The 19,615-nt window shown below is 46.2% G+C and overlaps 1 protein-coding gene across 3 annotated transcripts in view; it reads left to right on the forward strand.

Annotated features, from left to right (window-relative positions):
• The first annotated feature begins 17,876 nt into the window (after nucleotides 1–17,876).
• dlgap5 (discs, large (Drosophila) homolog-associated protein 5) overlaps nucleotides 17,877–19,615 on the forward strand; it is a 30,380-nt gene continuing 28,641 nt past the window's right edge. For 2 of the 3 annotated variants that reach the window (XR_008726296.1, XM_055663349.1), the window contains exon 1: nucleotides 17,879–18,166. Coding sequence is in view for 2 of the 3 variants with exons in the window: in XM_055663349.1 (XP_055519324.1) it covers nucleotides 17,995–18,166 (172 nt within the window). In the remaining variant the exon portion in view is untranslated. Of the gene's footprint in view, nucleotides 18,167–19,615 lie in introns of all 3 variants that reach the window. The other variant, XM_055663350.1, reaches the window with a different exon arrangement.

Here is a 19,615-nt window from a genome sequence, read left to right on the forward strand (position 1 = left end):
AGTATCTAGTTTGTGTTTATGAGAAGCTGTTAAAAGAAATTCACCCTTGCAGAAACACGAAGGGAAAGGCAATGGGAAGTAAAGAACCCGCAATGTTAAATTGAAGGTTGTGAGAAGATAGGCAAGGCATTGTTAACGGCAAGGCACTGTCCACTTCAGAGTGGAGAATGCAGTTTAGTTTAATTTACAGTGTTGTCACATGTACTGAGGTGCAATGAAAAGCTTTTGTTGCATGCTAACCAGTCAGCGGAAAGACAATACATGTTTACAAATGCTGGTTTATATCGAAGATAGACAAAAAATGCTGGAATAACTCAGCTGGTCAGGCAGCATCTCTGGAGAAAAAGGATGGGTGACGTTTCGGGTCTGAAGAAGGGTTCCGACCCGAAACATCCGGCAATCGTCACACAATCTACACTCACTAAGGATAATTTGCACTTATACCAAGCCAATTAACCTACAGGCCTGTATGTCTTTGGAGTGTGGGAGGAAAGTGATCTATAACGTGCTATAATGATACACCGAGGGAGAAGAGGATATTCTTGAGTTGAGGCACCTCTCCAGATCTTTATTGCAGTAGAGTGCACAATTTGTGACGATATTGGGACCAACGGTGGAATGCTGGAGGAGTGGGGTGAAGACGGGAGATGGTGGTATTCCTACGGCAAACAGTGTTGCAGCTGGTAAAGCTGTTGCCTCACAGCGCAAGGCACACAGGTTCAATCCTGACCTCAGGGGCTGTCTGTACGGAGTTTGCACGTTCTCTTTGTGACCGTGCTGGTTCTCTCCGGGTGGTTCCCGTTTTATCCCGCACCCCAAAGACCTGCGGGTTTGTAGGTCAATTGGCCCTCGGCAAATTGCCCCAAATGTGTAGGGAGTGGACGAAAAAAGTGGGATAACATAGAACTAGCGTGAACAGGTGATCGATGGCCGGCATGGACTCGGTGGGCCGAAGGACTTGTTAAACTTGAGCTAAAGTAAATGAAACATCATAGTTGACAATTGGGGAAGATTCTCCCAAGCTGTTTCCACCTATTAAGGCTCAACAGATTTCTATATAACTCTATAAAGTATATATTCTGTTTTCTGTTGCGATTACAAGTAAAGCAAATGAAATGTGTAGAAAGGAACTGCAGATGCTGGTTTACACCGAAGATAGACACAAAATGCTGGAGTAACTCAGCGGAATAGAAGGATGTCGACCCGAAACATCACCCATTCCTTCTATCCAGAGATGCTGCCTATCCTGCTGAGTTACTCCAGCCTTTTGTTTATATCTTCATAGCTAAAGCAAATATTGTTTGTTCTGAATAAACTAGAGAATCTCCATTCATTCATCAACACAAATTGTTCAAATATAGCTGGCTAATGCACCTGGCCTTCTGACACCCACACTTGGTGCCAATTTTATGTACAAATTTAACCCAGTTCATACTGTACAGGAGAGGGATGTTTAGATAGACACTAAGTGCTGGAGTAACTCAGCGGGCCAGGCAGCATCTCTGGAGGAAAAGGGTGATGTTTCAGGTTGGGACCCTTCTTCAGACTGGGATGTTTAGTTTAATTTAGTTTAGCTTAGAGATAAAGTGTGGAAACAGGCCCTTCGGCCCACCGGGTCCATGCCGACCAGCGATCATTGGTAAGCTAGTTCTATCCTACACACTAGGAACAATTTACAGAAGCCAATCAACCTACAAACCTGCACATCTTTGGAATGTGGGAGGAAATCAGAGCACCTGGAGAAATCCCAAGGGGTAAACGTACAAACTCCATACAGACGTCACCCGTAGTCAGGATCGAACCCGGGTCTCTGGCGCTGCAAAGCAACATCTCTACCGCTGCGCCACCATGGCGCCCGGATGTTGTTACTCTGCAAAGTTAGGAGGCTGAGGGGTGATTTTATAGAGGAGTTGAAAATGATCAGGGACATAGACAGGCTGACTGCACACGATCTTTTTCCCCCCAGAGTTTGGTAATCAAGAACGGGAGGGCATAGGTTTAAGGATTTAATAGGAATCTGATCTGAGGGGTAAGCTTTTCACACAAAAAGTGCTGGGTAGATGGAACGACAAAGCATTTGAGGCAGGCACAATAACATTGTACATGTGGACACGTACAAGATTCAGAGGGATATGAATCAAATGTCTGCAAATGGAACTGGCATAGATGGGGCATCTTGGTTGGCATAGACGAGATGGGCCGAAGGGCCTGATGCCGTGCTGTAAGACTTTGTGGCTCTTTTCTAAAGTGACGAATCTTGTGGTTGCTGCAAAGCGCGCTCACATCAAACGATAAAGGCAAAAAAACTTTGTTGATGGCCATGTTTTCCGCTTGTAATCATTTTTCTTTAATCTCCCAAACAGCGTGGAAATGTGTTAAGTATTCCAAACTAATCCATCAAACAACAGGACATCACAGAGCCTTTAAACCATCCAAATTTGCTTAACAAATGTCGCTTAGATCATGTATCTGTGTTTGGTATGGCTAGGAAATCAGATAGACAATGTCTTTCATAAAGCATTATAGTATCATGTAGGACACATGATGTTCATAGTCCACCCTCGTTGTTACAGACCTTTTTATAATGGATTTTGGTTATAGCGGACAAACCGACGCTTCTGTTTGTATCAGGAACAATAGACCGTTAATTGTTTAAGAAGGAACTGCTGATGCTGGAAAATCGAAGGTAGACAAAAATGCTGGAAAACTCAGCGGGTGCAGCAGCATCTATGGAGCAAAGGAAATAGGCAACATTTCGAGCCAAAACCGTTCTTCCTCTACCCAATATATCATGAGCAAGAGATTCATTTTGACATCCCAATCAAACAATGGCAACTCCATCAGAGCAACACTCCTTCACGACTACACTTGTTTAGTTTAGAGATACAGCGTGGAAACAGGCCCTTTCGGCCCACCGAATCCATGCCGACCAGCGATCGCCTATACACTAGTTCTATCCTACACACGAGTGACAATTTACAGAAGCCAATTAACCTACAAACCTGAAGGCAGACATAAAAAGCTGGAGTAACTCAGCGGGTCAGGCAGCATCTCTGGAGAAAAGGAACTGGGTCGAGTCCCTTCTTCAGACTGCCTTTTCCCTTCTATCCAGAGATGCTGCCTGTCCCGCTGAGTTACTCCAACATTTTGTGGTTGTCTTTGGCTTAAACCAGCATCTGCAGTTCATTCCGACACATTTAACCCTCAGACCTGCACGTCTTTGGAATGCAGGAGGAAGCCGGAGCACCCGGAGAAATCCCACGCGGTCACAGGGAGAGCGTGCAAATTTCGTACAGACAGTACCCATAGTCAGAATTTGAACCTGGGTCTCTAGTGCGGTAAGACCAGAGAATCAGTCAGGACTCTAGACTGAGGCATGAACCCACAACACTCTGATTCAAGCACGTGCGACCCACCCGCAGAAACAAGGAACTGCAGATGCTGGTTTACAAACAAAAACGACACGGATTGTCGGAGTAGCTCGGCGGGTCAGGCAGCATCTCTGGAGATCACAGCTAGGTGGCGTTTCATAGAAAACATAGAAATTAGGTGCAGGAGTTTCAAGTCGGGACCCTTCTTCAGCAGAAAATTAAAAAGTTCAAAAATGTTTTAGAAGTTGGCTGTACATGTTACACACTGGGTGAACATTATTACCTTAATCTAGAGCTGGATTCATGTCGTTTTCATTTGCATTCCATTAAATGACTTTATACTTAATAAACTATATTGAAGATGTTGGTGGGAGTTCACCATTAAGTAAAATAATGATAACAATTTTAAAAAAACTCAATGGCAAATTGAATTAAGCAGCTTATGGCAATTTATTTGCTTGTTTTTGTTATAACCATGTCTCTTTAATGGATAGACACAAAATGCTGGAGTAACTCAGTGGGATAGGCAGCTTCTCTGGAGAGAAGGAATGGGTGACGTTTCAGGTCGAGACCCTTCTTCAGACATACATGGCTCTTTAATGGATGTTATTCTTGCACAGGGGCTGACTATTCCCCAGAGTCAAGTCAGGCGGTGCAGATTGCCTGAATTTTATGTACACTAGCTGCTGCCACCATGATGCAGTGTTGAAGCAAACAAAAGAGAAATATGTACCTCTGGGAAAAGCAGTGGGTGTCACTGAGTAGCAATAATAGACTCTGCTGGAACTATACATGGATCGCAGGACTCATTCAAATGTGCAAATTATTTACAAGTTTCTGCAGCTAACCCAAGCCGGCTCTTTATTTATCCACCAGGCTGGAGCCAAGGGTGCTGTTTGATTCTTATTACCTGTGTGTGTGTGTGGGGGATATAACAAGCAGTATTTGTTCAACAGTGTCTCGCTGATGAGAGTCGACTTCTTCAAGTCATAGCGTCGAACAGCAGGGAAACAGGCCTTTCGGCCCAACTCATTCACGCCAGCCAAGATGCCCCGTTTAAGCTTAGCTTAGTTTAGTTTAGTCTTTAATCTTTAGAGATACAGCGCAGAATCTGAGGCTAAGAAGGGTCTCGACCCGAAACGTCACCTATTCCTTTGCTCCAGAGATGTACCAGCTGCCTGAATCGCTGAGTTACTGCAGTATTTTGCCTCCATCTTTGTGGTAAACCAGCATTTGCAGTTCCTGCCTACAGATTTTCAGTAAGGTCGCTCTCACGGTTTTTTAAACGCTTGATAGCATTAACACAACCTGCTCAATCTTTCCTTCGAGATTAACCAACGTTTCCCAGTTAGCAACCCCATGAACTTTCTCTGCACCTTTTCCAAGGATTCTTAGGTTAAAAAAAAGGTAAAAACTGTTAACCTCAATCACTCCTTGAGGTAGTGAGTTCCCTATTCTCACACCCTTGGACAACAGGAATACGTAGATGAAGACTCAATATAGATTTTCTCATTCTTTTGCTGTGAAAAATCAATGGTTTATTAAGTGATTAGAATTGCTTGGAGGATGAAAATCTTTAAACTCCACCACAGAAGATTTTTCTTTCCTGTTTAATATTTTAGGTTTTAAAATTCCCTTGTTGTTCAGAGTTCTATTTTTAACCTTTCCTTTCTGACGGTATCTGACAGCTCTCTGACTCCTCAGCGGTTGGGAGCGCTCCACTTCCAAAGATGAAAGACGCAAGTTAAAAGTACCACGGGATACGAGGCAGAGTTGCATTGGCAGAAAGCAAAACTTCCAATTCTTCATACGTTCATAAGTGATAGGAGCAAAATAGGCAATTCGGCCCATCACGTCTACTCTGCCATTCAATCATGGCTGATCTATCTCTCCCCCCTAACCCCATTTTCCTGCCTTCTCCCCAAAACCCCTGACACCCGTACTAACCAAGAATGTGTCAATCTCCGCCTTAAAAATATCCATTGACTTGGCCTCCACAGCCTTCTGCAGCAAAGTTCCACAGACTCACCACCCTCTGAATAGAGAAATTCCTCCTCATCTTCTTTCTAAATGTATGTCCTTTTATTTGCAGGCTGTGCCCACTGGTCCTAGACTCTCCCACCAGTGAAAACTTCCTTTACACTATCCAGCCTTTCACTGTTTGGGAAGTTTCAGTGAGCCCCCCTCCCCCCACCATACCAAAGTATCTTTCACAATCTCTGGATGTCCCAAAGCTCTTTAAAGTCAACAAGGAAGCATTAAGATGCTGGCACTGTGCAGTAGATGCTATCCAACATGCATAGTGATAATATCCTAGTCAATAATGGAATATTTTATGTATTTTATTAAATAAAGATTAATTTGACATTTGGGTTTTGGGTTCTGAGTAAATGAAAGCTTTGAAATTTGGGTTCTGTAGAAGGGCTGAGTAATCAGGAAATTGGAGGCCAGCATTCAAACTGCATCCAAGCTGCTTCCTGTTGTGCCCAAGCAAACGATATTGACAATGGTGACAGGGGATGTACTTCTTGAGAAGGTTCTGGCTTCTGTAAACACAAGCCTTAAGAGAGGATAAGTTTTCTGAAACGTTGGACGTTTCTGAATACAGAAATTTCTGTGGGCAACTGATAAGGATCCTTACAATGTTTAAGAAGGTTCTGCTGATGATAGACCTTTAACTAACTTCCTGTTATTTGGGGGTTTCGTAACTAAAATTTGTGATCGATGTATCCATAGCATGAGAAGTGTTGTATCAGTGACAAGCATGCTTTGAATGGGCAGAGCTGTGAATGATATGTTAGACGTCATTACTGCAACTCTGTATAAAACATGTGACTATGTTTCCGAAAATACTATAAAAGATGCTGTATGTCTTCATTCATTAGAGTGGTGGCCTAGGAGGAGTTAAGTATCTGCTGTATACTTGACTTTGTATCTCCTAGCACTCTCGCTGGCTAAATGATCAGTAAAGCTTATGTTGGTTCCTCCGAGGATCCTCCAGTGCTTCTACGCAGCGGCGGTGGAAAGCATCTTGTCCGGGAACATTACCATCTGGTTTGGGAATTGCTCTGCCCAGGACAAGAAGGCTCTGCAGAGAGTAGTGCGTTCGGCCGAACGCACTATGGGAACTTCACTCATCCCCCTGCAGGAACTATACAACAGGAGGTGCAACTCCAGAGCAAACAAAATCATGAGAGACCCCTTCCACCCCTGCAACGGACTGTTCCAGCTGCTACAGTCAGGCAAACGCCTCCGTTGCAATGCGGTGAGAACGGAGAGGTTGAGAAGGAGTTTCTTCCCAGAGGCAATTCGGACTGTAAACGCCTATCTCACCAGGGACTAACTCTACAGAACGTTTTTCCTTCCATTATTTATTATGTAAAAGAATATGTGTGTTATGATTGTGTTTATAATTTGTTTGGTTGTTTTGTTGTTTGTCTTTTGCACAAAAGTCCGCGAGCATTGCCACTTTCATTTCACTGCACATCTCGTATGTGTATGTGACAAATAAACTTGACTTGACTTGACTTGGTTTTACCTAACTTATTGTTAGTTGTCTGTTTTAAGAAAATGAACTTTCACAATCGTGAGCCCTCCACCATCAAAGGGGTTTACAAAAAGATTATTATGGTTTAGTTTATTATTGTCACGTGTACCAAAGTACAGTGGAAAGCTTTTTCTTGCATGCTATCTCGTCAACGAAAAGACTATGCATGAGTACAATAGAGAACTTAGATCATACAAATATCCAAGATAGAGGATAAGGGGAATAACGTTTAGTGCAAGATAAGTCCAGTTAACTCTAATAAAAGATAGTCTGAGGGGCTCCATTGAGGTAGATGGGGGGTCAAGACCGCTCTCCAGTTGGAAATAAGGTTCAGTTGCCTGATAACAGCTGGGAAGAAACTGTCCCTGAATCTGGAGGTAGGTTTCCAGTCAGTGAAAAGACTATAAATGATTGCAATCAAGCCGTCCGCAGTGAACAGATACAGGGTAAAGGGGGCAGTACAGTGGAAAGCTTTTTCTTGCATGCTATCTAATCACCAAGGGAGACAGAGTCACAAGCAATGCAGAAGATCAAGTGAGGGAGAAGATCCAGAGATAAATATGGGAATGTAGGAAAGATAATGCGTAGCAGGAAGAGAGAGAGAGAGAGAGAAAGAGATTTTTGGGAAAGAGAATCCCCCAAGAATACAAATACGAATTTCATTGTTCTGTCTGAGACATATGACAATATAACACTCTTGACTCAAGAGGAATAAGAGGATTGTGGAGGTATGTGGAAGAGGGAAAAGGTCTTGGGAAGAGGGAATGGATGGCAAATTGGGGATGGCCTCTACAGCCATCTGTGGCAATGAATTCCACAGATTCACCACCCTCTGACTAATAATAATAATAATAATAATAATAATCTTATTTATATAGCACATTTTTAGTCAACTTGCATTGACCCCAAAGTGCTTCACATAATTACATTACATTTACACACAGGCAAAGGTGGGTGAAGTGTCTTGCCCCAAGGACACAACGACAGTATGCACTCTAAGCGGGATTCGAACCGGCTACCTTCCGGTCGCCAGCCGAACACTTAGCCCATTGTACCATCTGTCGTCCTAAAGACATTCCACCTCATCTCCTTTCTAAAGGAACGCCCTATTATTCTGAGGCTGTGCCCTCTGGTTCTAGACTCTCCCACTAGTGGAAACATCCTCTCCACATCCACTCTATCCAGGCCCTTCACGATTTGGTAAGTTTCAATGAGCCCCCCTTTCCCCTCATCCTTCTAAACTCCGGAAAGTACAGGCCCAGTGTTGTCAAATAGTCATCATACGTTAACCCAATCACCCCTGGGATTATTCTCGTAATCCTCCTCCTGAACCCTCTCCAACGCCAGCACATCCTTCCTCAGATTCGGGGCCCATGCCATTCCACTCTTCTTTCCCCAAGACACCACAACTTCTTGCCTCAATCCTCTCTTCCTCTTGAAACTTGCATGTTTTTAATCACATCCCTTTCCTCTGTTTTTCTCACCCGGCAGCTTCTTGCACCCCTATTATTTCAAGATGCGGTGTAGGCCTCAGGCGTTTTACCGATGCTGTTCAACACATAACAGCAATGGCACAGAACTGACGGTGGATAACATTGTTACAGGCACATCAGCGAGAGAGAGAGAACAAGAAAAAAAAGAGACAGAAAACCAGCAAATCCCCTGGGTTCTGAGGGAAAGTCAACGCTAATGAAAAATACATTATTTATCAGTCAGAATACTAATCCGTGAGTAGGGTATTTTGTGTACAGTCTTTATATGATAACTAACACGGTGACATTGCTAGATTATGTTTATTAACCAGACTTTGAACATCGAACATGCACTTTGGGCAGCACAGAGACACAGCGGTAGAGCTGTTGCCTTAGAGCGCTAGAGACCCAGTTTTGACCCTCTCTACCATTGCTGTCTGAATGGAGTTTGTTTCTGTGACAGTGTCAGTTTTCTTCCAGGTGCTGCAGTTTCCTCCCACATTCCAAAGACGTCCAGGTTCGTAGGCAAATTGGCTTTGGTAAAAATTATAAATTGTCCCTAGTGTGTGTAGGATAGTGCTGGTGTACGGGGATCGCTGCTCGACGCAGACCTGGTGGGCCAAAGGGCCTGTTTCCTCCCTGTATCTCGAAACAAAAACACACTGAACTGGAGTATTGCATACAGTTTTGGTCTCATAATCTGAGGAAAGACTTTCTTGCCATAGAGGGAGTGCAGAGAAGGTTCACCAGACTGATTCCTGGGATGGCAGGACTTTCACATGAAGAAAGACTGGATAGACTCGGCTTGTACTCGCTAGTATTTAGAACATTGAGGGGTATCTTATAGAAACTTACAAAATTCTTAAGGGGTTGGACAGGCTAGATGCAAGAAGATTGTTTAAGTCACGGTTTAAGGATAAGGGGGAAGTCTTTTCGGACCGAGATGAGAACAAAAATTTTCACACAGAGAGTGGTGAATCTGTGGAATTCTCTGCCACAGAAAGTAGTTGTGGCCAATTAATTGGCTATATTTAAGAGGGAGTTAGATGTGGCCCTTGTGGCTAGAGTGATCAGGAGGTATGGAGAGAAGGCATGTACAGGATACTGAGTTGGATGATCAGCCATGATCATATTGAATGGTGGTGCAGGCTTGAAGGGCCGAATGGCCTACTCCTGCACCTATTTTCTATGTTTCTAAACAAAGAACAGTACAGCACAAGAACGGGCCCTTCGGCCCACAATGTCTGTGTTCAACATGATGCCAAGCCCATCACTTATCTACAGTACATGTACATAATCCTTATCCCTCCATTCCCGGCATATCAATATGCCTATCCAAAAGTCTTTTAAATCCCACTAGTGTGTGAAATTCAATGGTTGAAATGCATCAACTGGTTCCCCAGATGAACAATGTTACAGCTTCCTAGGGACAGATGCAGAAACAAAGTCCGTGAACAATCAGGAGTTTAGAATTCCATTTCATGCAGTGGGTACAAATGTATTGGCCTATTCAACACAGGCTAATGAATGAATGGATAGATGAACGGATGAAAAGATAGATACCCAAACGGTAGTCGGGGGAAAGCGAAACGAGAGATATAGACAGTGATGTACAGAGATATAGACAGTGATGTAGCGAGATATAGAACAAATGAATGAAAGATATCCAAAATAGTAATGATGATTAGAGCTGGATTTACCACTAGGCTTCATAGGCTGAAGTCTAGGGCCTCGAAATCTAGGGGGCCTCCGGCCAAGGCAGGACACCTGCTGTTCAACTCTGAGCAGGCCCCCCCTCTCTCTCTCTCTCTCTCTGTCTCTGCCCGCCATCCGTATCTGTATCCGTGTCCAGGCCGTCGGGTCTCTGCTCGCCACTCGCTTCTCATCCGCCGGCACATGCACACTGCTACGGCCAGCACATCCTCCCCCTGCACATGCGCACAACCACGGCCAGCACATCATCGGCCGCCCTGCACATGCGCACTCCCACGGCAACTGGTCGCCGATGGGCACTTTCTCCCTCGCTTTGAATTGTGGGAGATCTGCCCGCCATTACTGTCTGGTCGCTGCCTCTCCGCAACCGCTAAAAACCAACGCAGAATCACTCCCTGGAGCTGGAGTAACTCCCTGGAGTAACTCTTGCTTCTGGTTTCCAGGTGTTCCGAAAATATTCTAAATGGAATTTAAACTGGAGGTGGTGGAGGGTCCATCACCAAACTCCAAACTCTGAACAATAACAGCCTATTGCATTTTATCTGTTTATTTATTGTGTATATATATGGTGTAGGTATTTTAACACACTGAACTTTTATCTCCTGTTCTGTATTATGTTTACATATTCTGTTGTGCTGCAGCAAGCAAGAATTTAATTGTCCTATCTGGGACACATGGCAATAAAACTCTCTTGACTCTTGACTTGGACTTAAGCAAAAAAGAGTTCTTGGGGAAAATTTTAGTTGCGTCTGGTTGGGTAACTATGGTAGGGTGAAGACTATTCCATGCTTTAATTGTGCAGGGGAACTCCATGGAGCAGCTAGCAACTGGATAGAAGAAATTGGATGATGTTTCAGGTAGAGACCCTTCTTTAGACTCCCTCTGGTTTTAATGGTTTTAGTTTAATTTAAAGATACAGCGTGGAAACAGGCTTCGGCCCACCAAGTCCACGCCGACCACCGATCACCCGTACACTAGTTCTATCCCACACATTAGCGACATAATTCTAGAGTCAAGAGTGTTTTATTCTCACGTCCCTGTTAGAACAATGAAGTCCATGTTAGTTCAAGAGTGTGCTGGAGTAACTCAGCGGGTCAGGCAGCATTTCTGGAGAACATGGATAGGTGAGTTTTCGGGTCGGGATCCTTCTTCCGGCTCGTCTTCAAAAGAATCCCGACCCTAAACGACACCGATCCATGTTCTCCAGAGATTCTAGAATTCAATGGATGTAGGTACGGTGTTGCCTTGCGCGCCAGAGACCCGGGTTCGATCCCGACTACGGGTGCTGTCTGTATGGAGATTGTACGTTCTCCCCGCGACCTGTGTGAGTTTTCTCCGAGCACTCTGGTTTCCTCACACACTCCAAAGACGAGCAGGTTTGCAGGCTAATTAGCTTGGTAAAATTCCAAATTGTCCTTAGTTTGTGTAGGATAGTGTTAGTGCGCGGGGATCGCAGGTCGGCACAGACTCGGTGGGCCGAAGGACCTGTTTCTGCGCTGTATGTCTAAACTAAACTGAAGATGCTGCCTGACCCGCTGAGATGCTCCAGCACTTAATGTCATTTTTCTTGAACTTGGTATCATGCCAGAGAATCACTTCTCTTGGTGGGATGGAATGGGATGTGAACTGCATTTTGGTCGCTGAGACAAAGTTGCCAACAGCTGATCCAGAGTTGGCACCATAAACTGTTCCAGCTGCAGTATTGGATAGGGGCAAGCGTTTGGCATCCATCATCCTTGTCTGAAACAGATGTTGGGCATTTTCCTTGGATCAGAAGTTCTGTGCCCTCACGGTTACATATTTGGACAGAACACGGCGGCATGGTGGCATAGCAGTAGAGCTACTGCCTTGCAGCTGCAGGGACCCGGGTTCGATCCTGACTACGGGTGCTGTCTGTACGGAGTTTGTATGTTCTCCCCATGACTTGCGTGGGTTTTCTCCGGGTGCTCCGGTTTCCTCCCACACTGCAAAGACAGGTTTGTAGGTTAATTGGCTTGGTATAAATGTACAAATGTAAAATTGTCCCTAGTGTGTGTATGGTAGCATAAATGTGTGCGGGGATCACTGGTCGGTGGGCTGAAGGGCCTGTTTCCACGCTGTATCTCTAAACAGAACTCCTTTCTGTCCTTGCCCAATCTACTAGCTGTTCCTACGTCTATCAAATTCTGAACCCTGAAGAACAGAGGCTCAGCTAAATAAATAAAATAAAGCTTGGCATCAGAACTTCCCTCATTCCTGGTGCATTATGGTGAGTTACTGTGAGTGCATTACCGTGAGTTCATTTTAAATGATAGATGTAAATCTATCATCTGCACATCTGATGGATGTATTAACCAAGAATTACAAAGCTGAGTCTCGTGCACATCCCCAAAGCAACTGCACCATCTGCTGAATGTTCCCTGTCATTGTAGCAGTATAATTGTCATGGGCATCGAGATACAGTGAATAAAATGAAGATCCCGGCACAAAATGTCACCTGTCTAATTCATTGTTCTTCATGTCCTGCAGAGATTCTGCCTGACCCGCTGAGTTACACCAGCACTTTGCTTTGTTTAAAAAAACAGCATCAGCAATTCCTTGTGTAGGAAGGAATTACAGATGCTGGTTTAAGCCGAAGATAGACACAAAAATGGTGGAGTAACTCAGCGGGACATGCACCATCTCTGGATAGAAGAAATGGGGTGACGTTTTGGGTCAAGACCCTTCTTCAAAATATTATTTTGGCAATATAATTTCCCAAATTACTCATTATTCATTCTATCAAATGTCTCTGAAGAAGGGTCTCGACCCTAAAATGTCAACCCATTCCTTCTCTGCAGATTGCTTCCTCTATCTCTGTCCCTCCCCCACCTTAGTTCTCCAACTAGTTTCACTGCCCCCCTGATTAATTTTAATGTTTGTACGCCTCGTTGTCACCTTCCCTCAGCCAACAGTGAACCATTCCACATTCCCTTGAACATCGTCTGCTTTAATCTGCCGTTTTCACACCTTACCCTTCCATATCTATAGATTTCCCTCATCCCTGAGTCTGTCTGAAGGTCTCGACCCGAAATGTCACCCATTCCTTCTCTCCAGAGATGCTGCCTGCCCCGCTGAGTTACTCCAGCATTTTGTGTCTACCTTTTTGAAATGTTTGCCTGAAGAAGGCTCCCAACGCAAAACGTCATCCATCCTTTTTCTCCAGGGATACTGCCTGACCCGCTGATTACCTCCACTCTTTGTGTTTATCTTCAGTATAAACCTGAATTTGCAGTTCTTTGCTAACTTTTTTTAATTGACTTAGTATCCACAAGTTAGCCAATAGCCCCATCTGCAGTGCAGTGTGATTATTGGCAGCGTCAGATAGCTACATCAACCACACCAAAGGTTATGAATTTCCAGGGACTTGGAACGGAATACTTTGTCACATGTGAAACGACACAGTCAAATTCTTCGCTTGCATGCCCAAGGTATACAAATAGTTGCCCATAAACAGTGCTGGCAAAGTTACAAAACATCCCACGCTGTCTCCTCCTTTGTTCTCCCCCCCCCCCCTCCCCCCCCCCTCCGGCCCCCCCCCCACGTCTAGTCCTCTATTGCTCATTGTTCCCCTTCCCCCCTCATGGCCCTGCCGCACCCCCCCACTCCAGGTCCTCCAGTGTTCTACCCCCACTCCCCCTCAGGGCGTTTCACCCACCGCCCTCATCAACCGCGGGTCTCGTGAGGCTCCACCGCTGCCGAGAGACCGCCATGAGACGCCACCGCCACGAGACGCCACCGCCATGAGACGCCACCGCCGTCACGAGGCTCCACCGCCTCCGAGGCCCCTCTGCTGCGACGCTTCTTCTATTCTTGCTATTGAGGGAGTGCAGCGTAGGTTTACAAAGTTAATTCCCGGGATGGCGGGACTGTCATATGCTGAGAGAATGGAGCAGCTGGGCCTGTACACTCTGGAGTTTAGAAGGATGAGAGGAGATCTCATTGAAACATATAAGATTGTTAAGGGTTTGGACACGCTAGAGGCAGGAAACATGTTCCCGATGTTGGGGGAGTCCAGAACCAGGGGCCACAGTTTAAGAATAAGAGTAAGCCATTTAGAACGGAGACGAGGAAACACTTTTTCCTCACAGAGAGTGGTGAATCTGTGGAATTCTCTGCCTCAGGGGGCAGTGGAGGCACGTTCTCTGGATACTTTCAAGAGAGAGCTAGATAGGGCTCTTAAAAATAGCGGTCAGGGGATATGGGGAGAAGGCAGGAACGGGGTACTGATTGGGGATGATGAGCCATGATCACATTGAATGCTCCGCTATTTTTAAGAGCCCTATCTAGCTCTCTCTTGAAAGCATCCAGAGAACCTGCCTCCACCGCCCTCTGAGGCAGTGAATTCCACAGACTCACCAGTCTCTGTGAGAAAAACTGTTTCCTCGTCTCCGTTCTAAATGGCTTACTCCGTATTCTTAATTAAGGATAGGAAATATGTGTAAAGGCCTTGTCAGTGGTATGACATCTTAAAAACACAAGCAAAAGTCGCTTTAACTTCATACACCTTCTCTGTCTGATGTATTTTTTTGTTTGCCTTCCAGCTATAACAATGTTGTGTTTTGTTATTCCCAGAGCTCCATTTTTAAGTTTCACTGTAAGATACAAATCTTACCTCTTGTATATATTCAGACTCCAGGCGATGTGTTGGTGAGGGACACAACATGTGAATCCTGCACAGAATAAAATGGAACAGAATATATCACAATATATCATATATTGGGTGAACAATACTATTTACACAACGTGCTAGAGGAAGGCGGCACAATGGTGCAGTGGTAGAGTTGCTGCCTTATAGCGCCACAGGCCCAGGTTTGATCCTGACTACAGGAGCTTGACTATACAGAGTTTGTACGTTCTCCCCGTGACTTGCGCGGGTTTTCTCCAAGATCTTCAGTTTCCTCCCACACTCCAGGTTTGTAAAACTGCAGATGCTGGTTTAAATCAAAGGTAGACACAAAATGCTGGAGTAACTCAGCGGGACAGGCAGCATCTCTGGAGAGAAGGAATGGGTGACGTTTCAGTCTGAAGAAGGGTCTTGTCCCGAAACGCCACCCATTCCTTCTCTCCAGAGACGCTGCCTGTCCCACTGGGTTACTCCAGCATTTTGTGTCTACCTCAGGTTTGTAGGCTAATTGGCTTGGTATAAATGTAAATTGTCCCTAGCGTGTGTAGGGTAATGTTAGTGTGCGGGGACTGCTGGTCAGCACGGACTTGGTGGGCCGATGGGCCTGTTTCCGTGCTGAGTCTCTGAATGAAAGTAAAAATAAACTCAGCATCTCGGGGGTCAGGCAGCATCTCTGGAGAATAAGGATGGGTGCCGTTTCGTGTTGGGACCCTTCATCAGACTGAAAGAAGTGTGGGGAGTAACTGGAGATAAGAAAAGGCCAGAACAAAACAGGGCGGGAACAGATGACCATGGAAGGGTGGAGCCCATATTAGCCCATTGTGGGCTGGGAGTGATAACAAAGAGACACAGGGATGCAAACAGGAGAACTTGTAGGATGACTGAGGTGGGGGAGTGGGGGAAGAGAGAGAATGCAGGGGTTTCTTGAAATTAGAGATTAATATTCATACTGCTGGGTTGTAAGCTGCACAACGAAATATGAGTAAGAAAGAACTACAGATGCTGATTTAAATCGAAGGTAGACACTTGGGTTTCGGGTCGAGACCCTTGCGTCTCGACCCGAAACATCGCCCATTCCTTCTCTCCGGAGATGCTGCCTGACCCGCTGAGTTACTCCAGCATTTTGTGTCTACCAACAAAATGTGAGGTTCTGTTCCTCCAATTTGCATGTGGCCTGACTCTAACAGTGGAGGAGGCCCAGGACAGAAATGTCAGTATGGGAATGGGAAGGGAAGTTAAAATGTTGGGAAACGAGGAGATCACATAAGCCAAGGCAGGCATGAGTAGGAATACATTGGGTCTGAAGATGGATCCCGACCCTAAATGTCACCTATCCATGTCCTCCGGAAATGCTGGCTGACCCACTGAGTTGCTTTGTTTTTCACTCAAGATGCCAACATCTGCAGTTCCTTGTGTTTTAGTCTTATGCAAAGTTCATAGTAGTTCAGTGGTGAGGTTGGGTTGGGGGTTACGATAAAGATCACAACGTATTATTGCAAAACTGCGTAAAAATCTAAATTGGTGCATGACACTTGGACAGCTAGACATCATCTTGGGAGGACACGGATAGATGATATTTCAGCTTGGGACCCTTCTTCAGACTGATTGTAGTAGAGGTACATGGATGGTTTGGAGGGCTACGGGTCAAATGCAGCAGACAAATGGGACTGGCTTAGATGGGCACCTTGGTCAGAATGGACGAGTTGGGCTGAAAGGCTTCTTTCCACGCTGTATGGCTGTATGACCAACTATACTGCAGATGGAGGTCAATTCACTGGATGTTTTCAAGAGCTCTTGTGCACACGAAGCACAACGCCATTGTATGTAGATGCCGAGAAGTGGGTCCAACTCTGGCTGCACAGTTTTTAATCTTACGATGTGGACTCAATAAGACTCCAGTATAGGGTGATTTCACCAAAGGTCAAATGAGCGTAGATCCCCCCTCACGTGACCGAAAATTTTAACTGGAGGACATCTCTCAGTTTGGTACATGTAAGTGAATGGGGAAACACACACTTTCCCACCCGTTAAAAACATGGTAAACGGCCGATATTTGAGCTGAAATTTTCTGTGCTAGTCGGGGTGACCGTGAAGCACAGCGACCTAAATTTTCAGGCAAAAAAAAAGATAGAAAGTAAGGTAATTACAAGAGGGAACTGAAGGTAGAAAGCGGCGGAAGTGAACAGCTGACAATTGCCGTGGTGATTTTAAGATCCAAAATATCGGGAATTATCGCGTTTGCTTGCTGAATTTCATCAAAAGTAAGGCATTATTAACTTGAGGGGGGATCTACGCTCATTTGACCTTTGGTGAAATCACCCTATTTCGTGTCTATCTGGAGGGTCCGTTCTCCAGCTTCGTAATGCTTCTAGCAGAACAAAAGCATGGAAGATCTTAGGTTAAATCTTCGGTTGCATCTGCAGTTCCTCCCAACGTAAACGCACAGAAGAAAAACTTCTGGGCTAGCGGTGCTTCGGAGGTGCGAGGCACGGTGGGGCAGCCGGTAGAGTTGCTGCCTCGCGACGCCGGTGTCCCGGGTTGGATCCTGTTGCTGTCTGTGAGGAGTTGGCACGTTCTCCCCCGAACCGCGTGGGTTTCCTCCGGGTGCTCCCCTCCTCCTTCTCCTCCCGGTTTCCCTCCAATCAGAATGCACCGTTGTCGTGCCCTCATGCGTCATTGGACGGTGTGCAGGGACCAATCAGAACGGTGCGTTTCTCTCAGCTTCCCATTGGACCAGCGGCCAATCGAAGGGCGGCGATGATGGAGGACGCGGCCAATGGGAGAGGAGCTGTGCGTTAATTGGCCGTTGGTCGTGTTGCCGGGGGGGAATGGAGCAATCGGGAGCGAGGGAAGCGTCTGGGATTAGCCAATGGGAAGAGAGAGATTCAAAACGGACGGCGGTTGAAAACAAACGTCACCCATTCCTTCTCATCGTTGATTCTGTTGGCGATCCCCCGCTCGCGAGGTTCGCTCTGCCCGGTCCGCCTCACCCTCGGCCGCCCGAAGCCCGGAGAGTCGTGACCCGAGTCCCCCCGAAGCCCCGAGAGTCGAGACCCGACACCCCCGAAGCCCGGAGAGTCGTGACCCGAGTCCCCCCGAAGCCCTGAGAGTCTGGCCCCGACACCCCCGAAGCCCCAAGAGTCGTGACCCGAGTCCCCCCGAAGCCCTGAGAGTCGTGACCCGAGTCCCCCCGAAGCTCTGACATTCGAGACCCGAGTCCCCCGAAGAAGAGGAGCCGTCGCCGCCATGGAGGCCGCGGGCAGCCGCTTCGCCGAGCGCTACAAGACGGCGGGCCTGAACACCGAGGCGCTGCGGGTGAAGCGCGCCCGCCGCCGCTCCGTCGCCCAGAAGGAGAACCGCCAGGTCGCCTTCCGCAAGAGCCGCCGCTTCGAGCCGCCCGTCCTCGAGGAAGCCGCGGGTGAGGGAGGGAGGGGAGCCGCGGTGGTGGTGGTGTTGGTGGGAGGTAGTTGGGTTGGTGGAGGGAGGGAGGGAGGGGAGCCGCGGTTGTGGTGGGAGGTAGTTGGGTGAGTGGAGGGAGGAGGAAGGAGAAGGTGGGAGGGACAAGGAGGGTGGTGGGGGAAGGAGGGGTGGTGGGGAAGGAAGAGGGGAGAATTACATAGAAAATAGGTGCAGGAGGAGGCCATTCGGCCCTTCGACATTCATTGTGATCATGGCTGATCGTCCCCTATCAATAACCCGTGCCTGCCTTCTCCCCTTATCCCTTAATTCCACTAGCCCCTAGAGTTCTATCTAACTCTCTCTTAAATCCATCCAGTTGGGAGCGGGTGATATTTGGGATGGGAAGGCAGTGGTGGGTTGGAGTGGATATTTAAGCAGAAGGAGCTGGGGGGTGGGAGGGAGAAGTGGGTGGAGGGGGTAGTTGGGGAAGGAGTGGTGGGGAGTGGGTGATGTTTGGGAAAGGAGGATAGTTTGTTTGTTGTCTTTTTGCACAAACTCTGCGAGCATTGCCACTTTTCATTTCACTGCACATCTCGTATGTGTAGGTGACAAATAAACTTGACTTGATAGTGGTGGGTGGGAGTGGATTTCTGAGCGATTATGAGAGTTAATGTGCAAGACTCTGAAGAGAGGTTACTCATCCAGGCAGGAACTGCACATTCAAGCCTCCCATTCGCTATCTTTTCTTGCAACTGGTTTGCAAGAAAAGATAGTGTTGGAGTAATTCAGCAGATCAGGCTACATCTCTAGAGAATGTGGATAATTTAGACGTTGTCCCTTCTGACTGACCCAATCAATCCCATGTTCTCCATATGTGCGGTGTGACCTGCTAAATTATAGACTATTATAGTGCGGTGTGACTATAGATTCCTGCTGAATTAATCTGGTACTTTGTCTTTAATTATCAAAACATCTTGGGCTTCAAACTGGGCAATTAGAATGTGGATTTGAGATTTTGGGCAAACGATACAAGGAAGATGTGAACGCTTTTCGATGCAGCAAGTCCTGGAATTTGATGCTCATGAATATGTTGGAAGTGGTGATGGTCTAAGATTTCGTATAGAAATTAGGTAGGCACTTGAAGGATATAATTTTGAGGCTAGGGTTATCAAGTGGGGGAATGGGCTAATTGGATATCTCTGCAGATAGCAAATTAAGCTTGGTTCTGATGGGTTTCATGCCCTCTATACTGACAAAAATTATAGATGAGTATGAATGGGTTCTTCATTCTGTACCAGATTTTTGATCCAATTCGGCACCTTGCAGGATTCTAGACAAAGCCTAAGGTGTTGCCATGTCTCATATTTCAAAGGTACTGATTGTGGTGTTCTGCTCTGTTCCTTTATCTCTTTTGCCATTTATAGCAAAGTGAAAAAGTCTTGTCTCCTACAGTACTGTATGCAGAAGA

This window comes from Leucoraja erinacea, chromosome 37, assembly GCF_028641065.1.
Source record: "Leucoraja erinacea ecotype New England chromosome 37, Leri_hhj_1, whole genome shotgun sequence".
NCBI lineage: Eukaryota > Metazoa > Chordata > Chondrichthyes > Rajiformes > Rajidae > Leucoraja > Leucoraja erinaceus.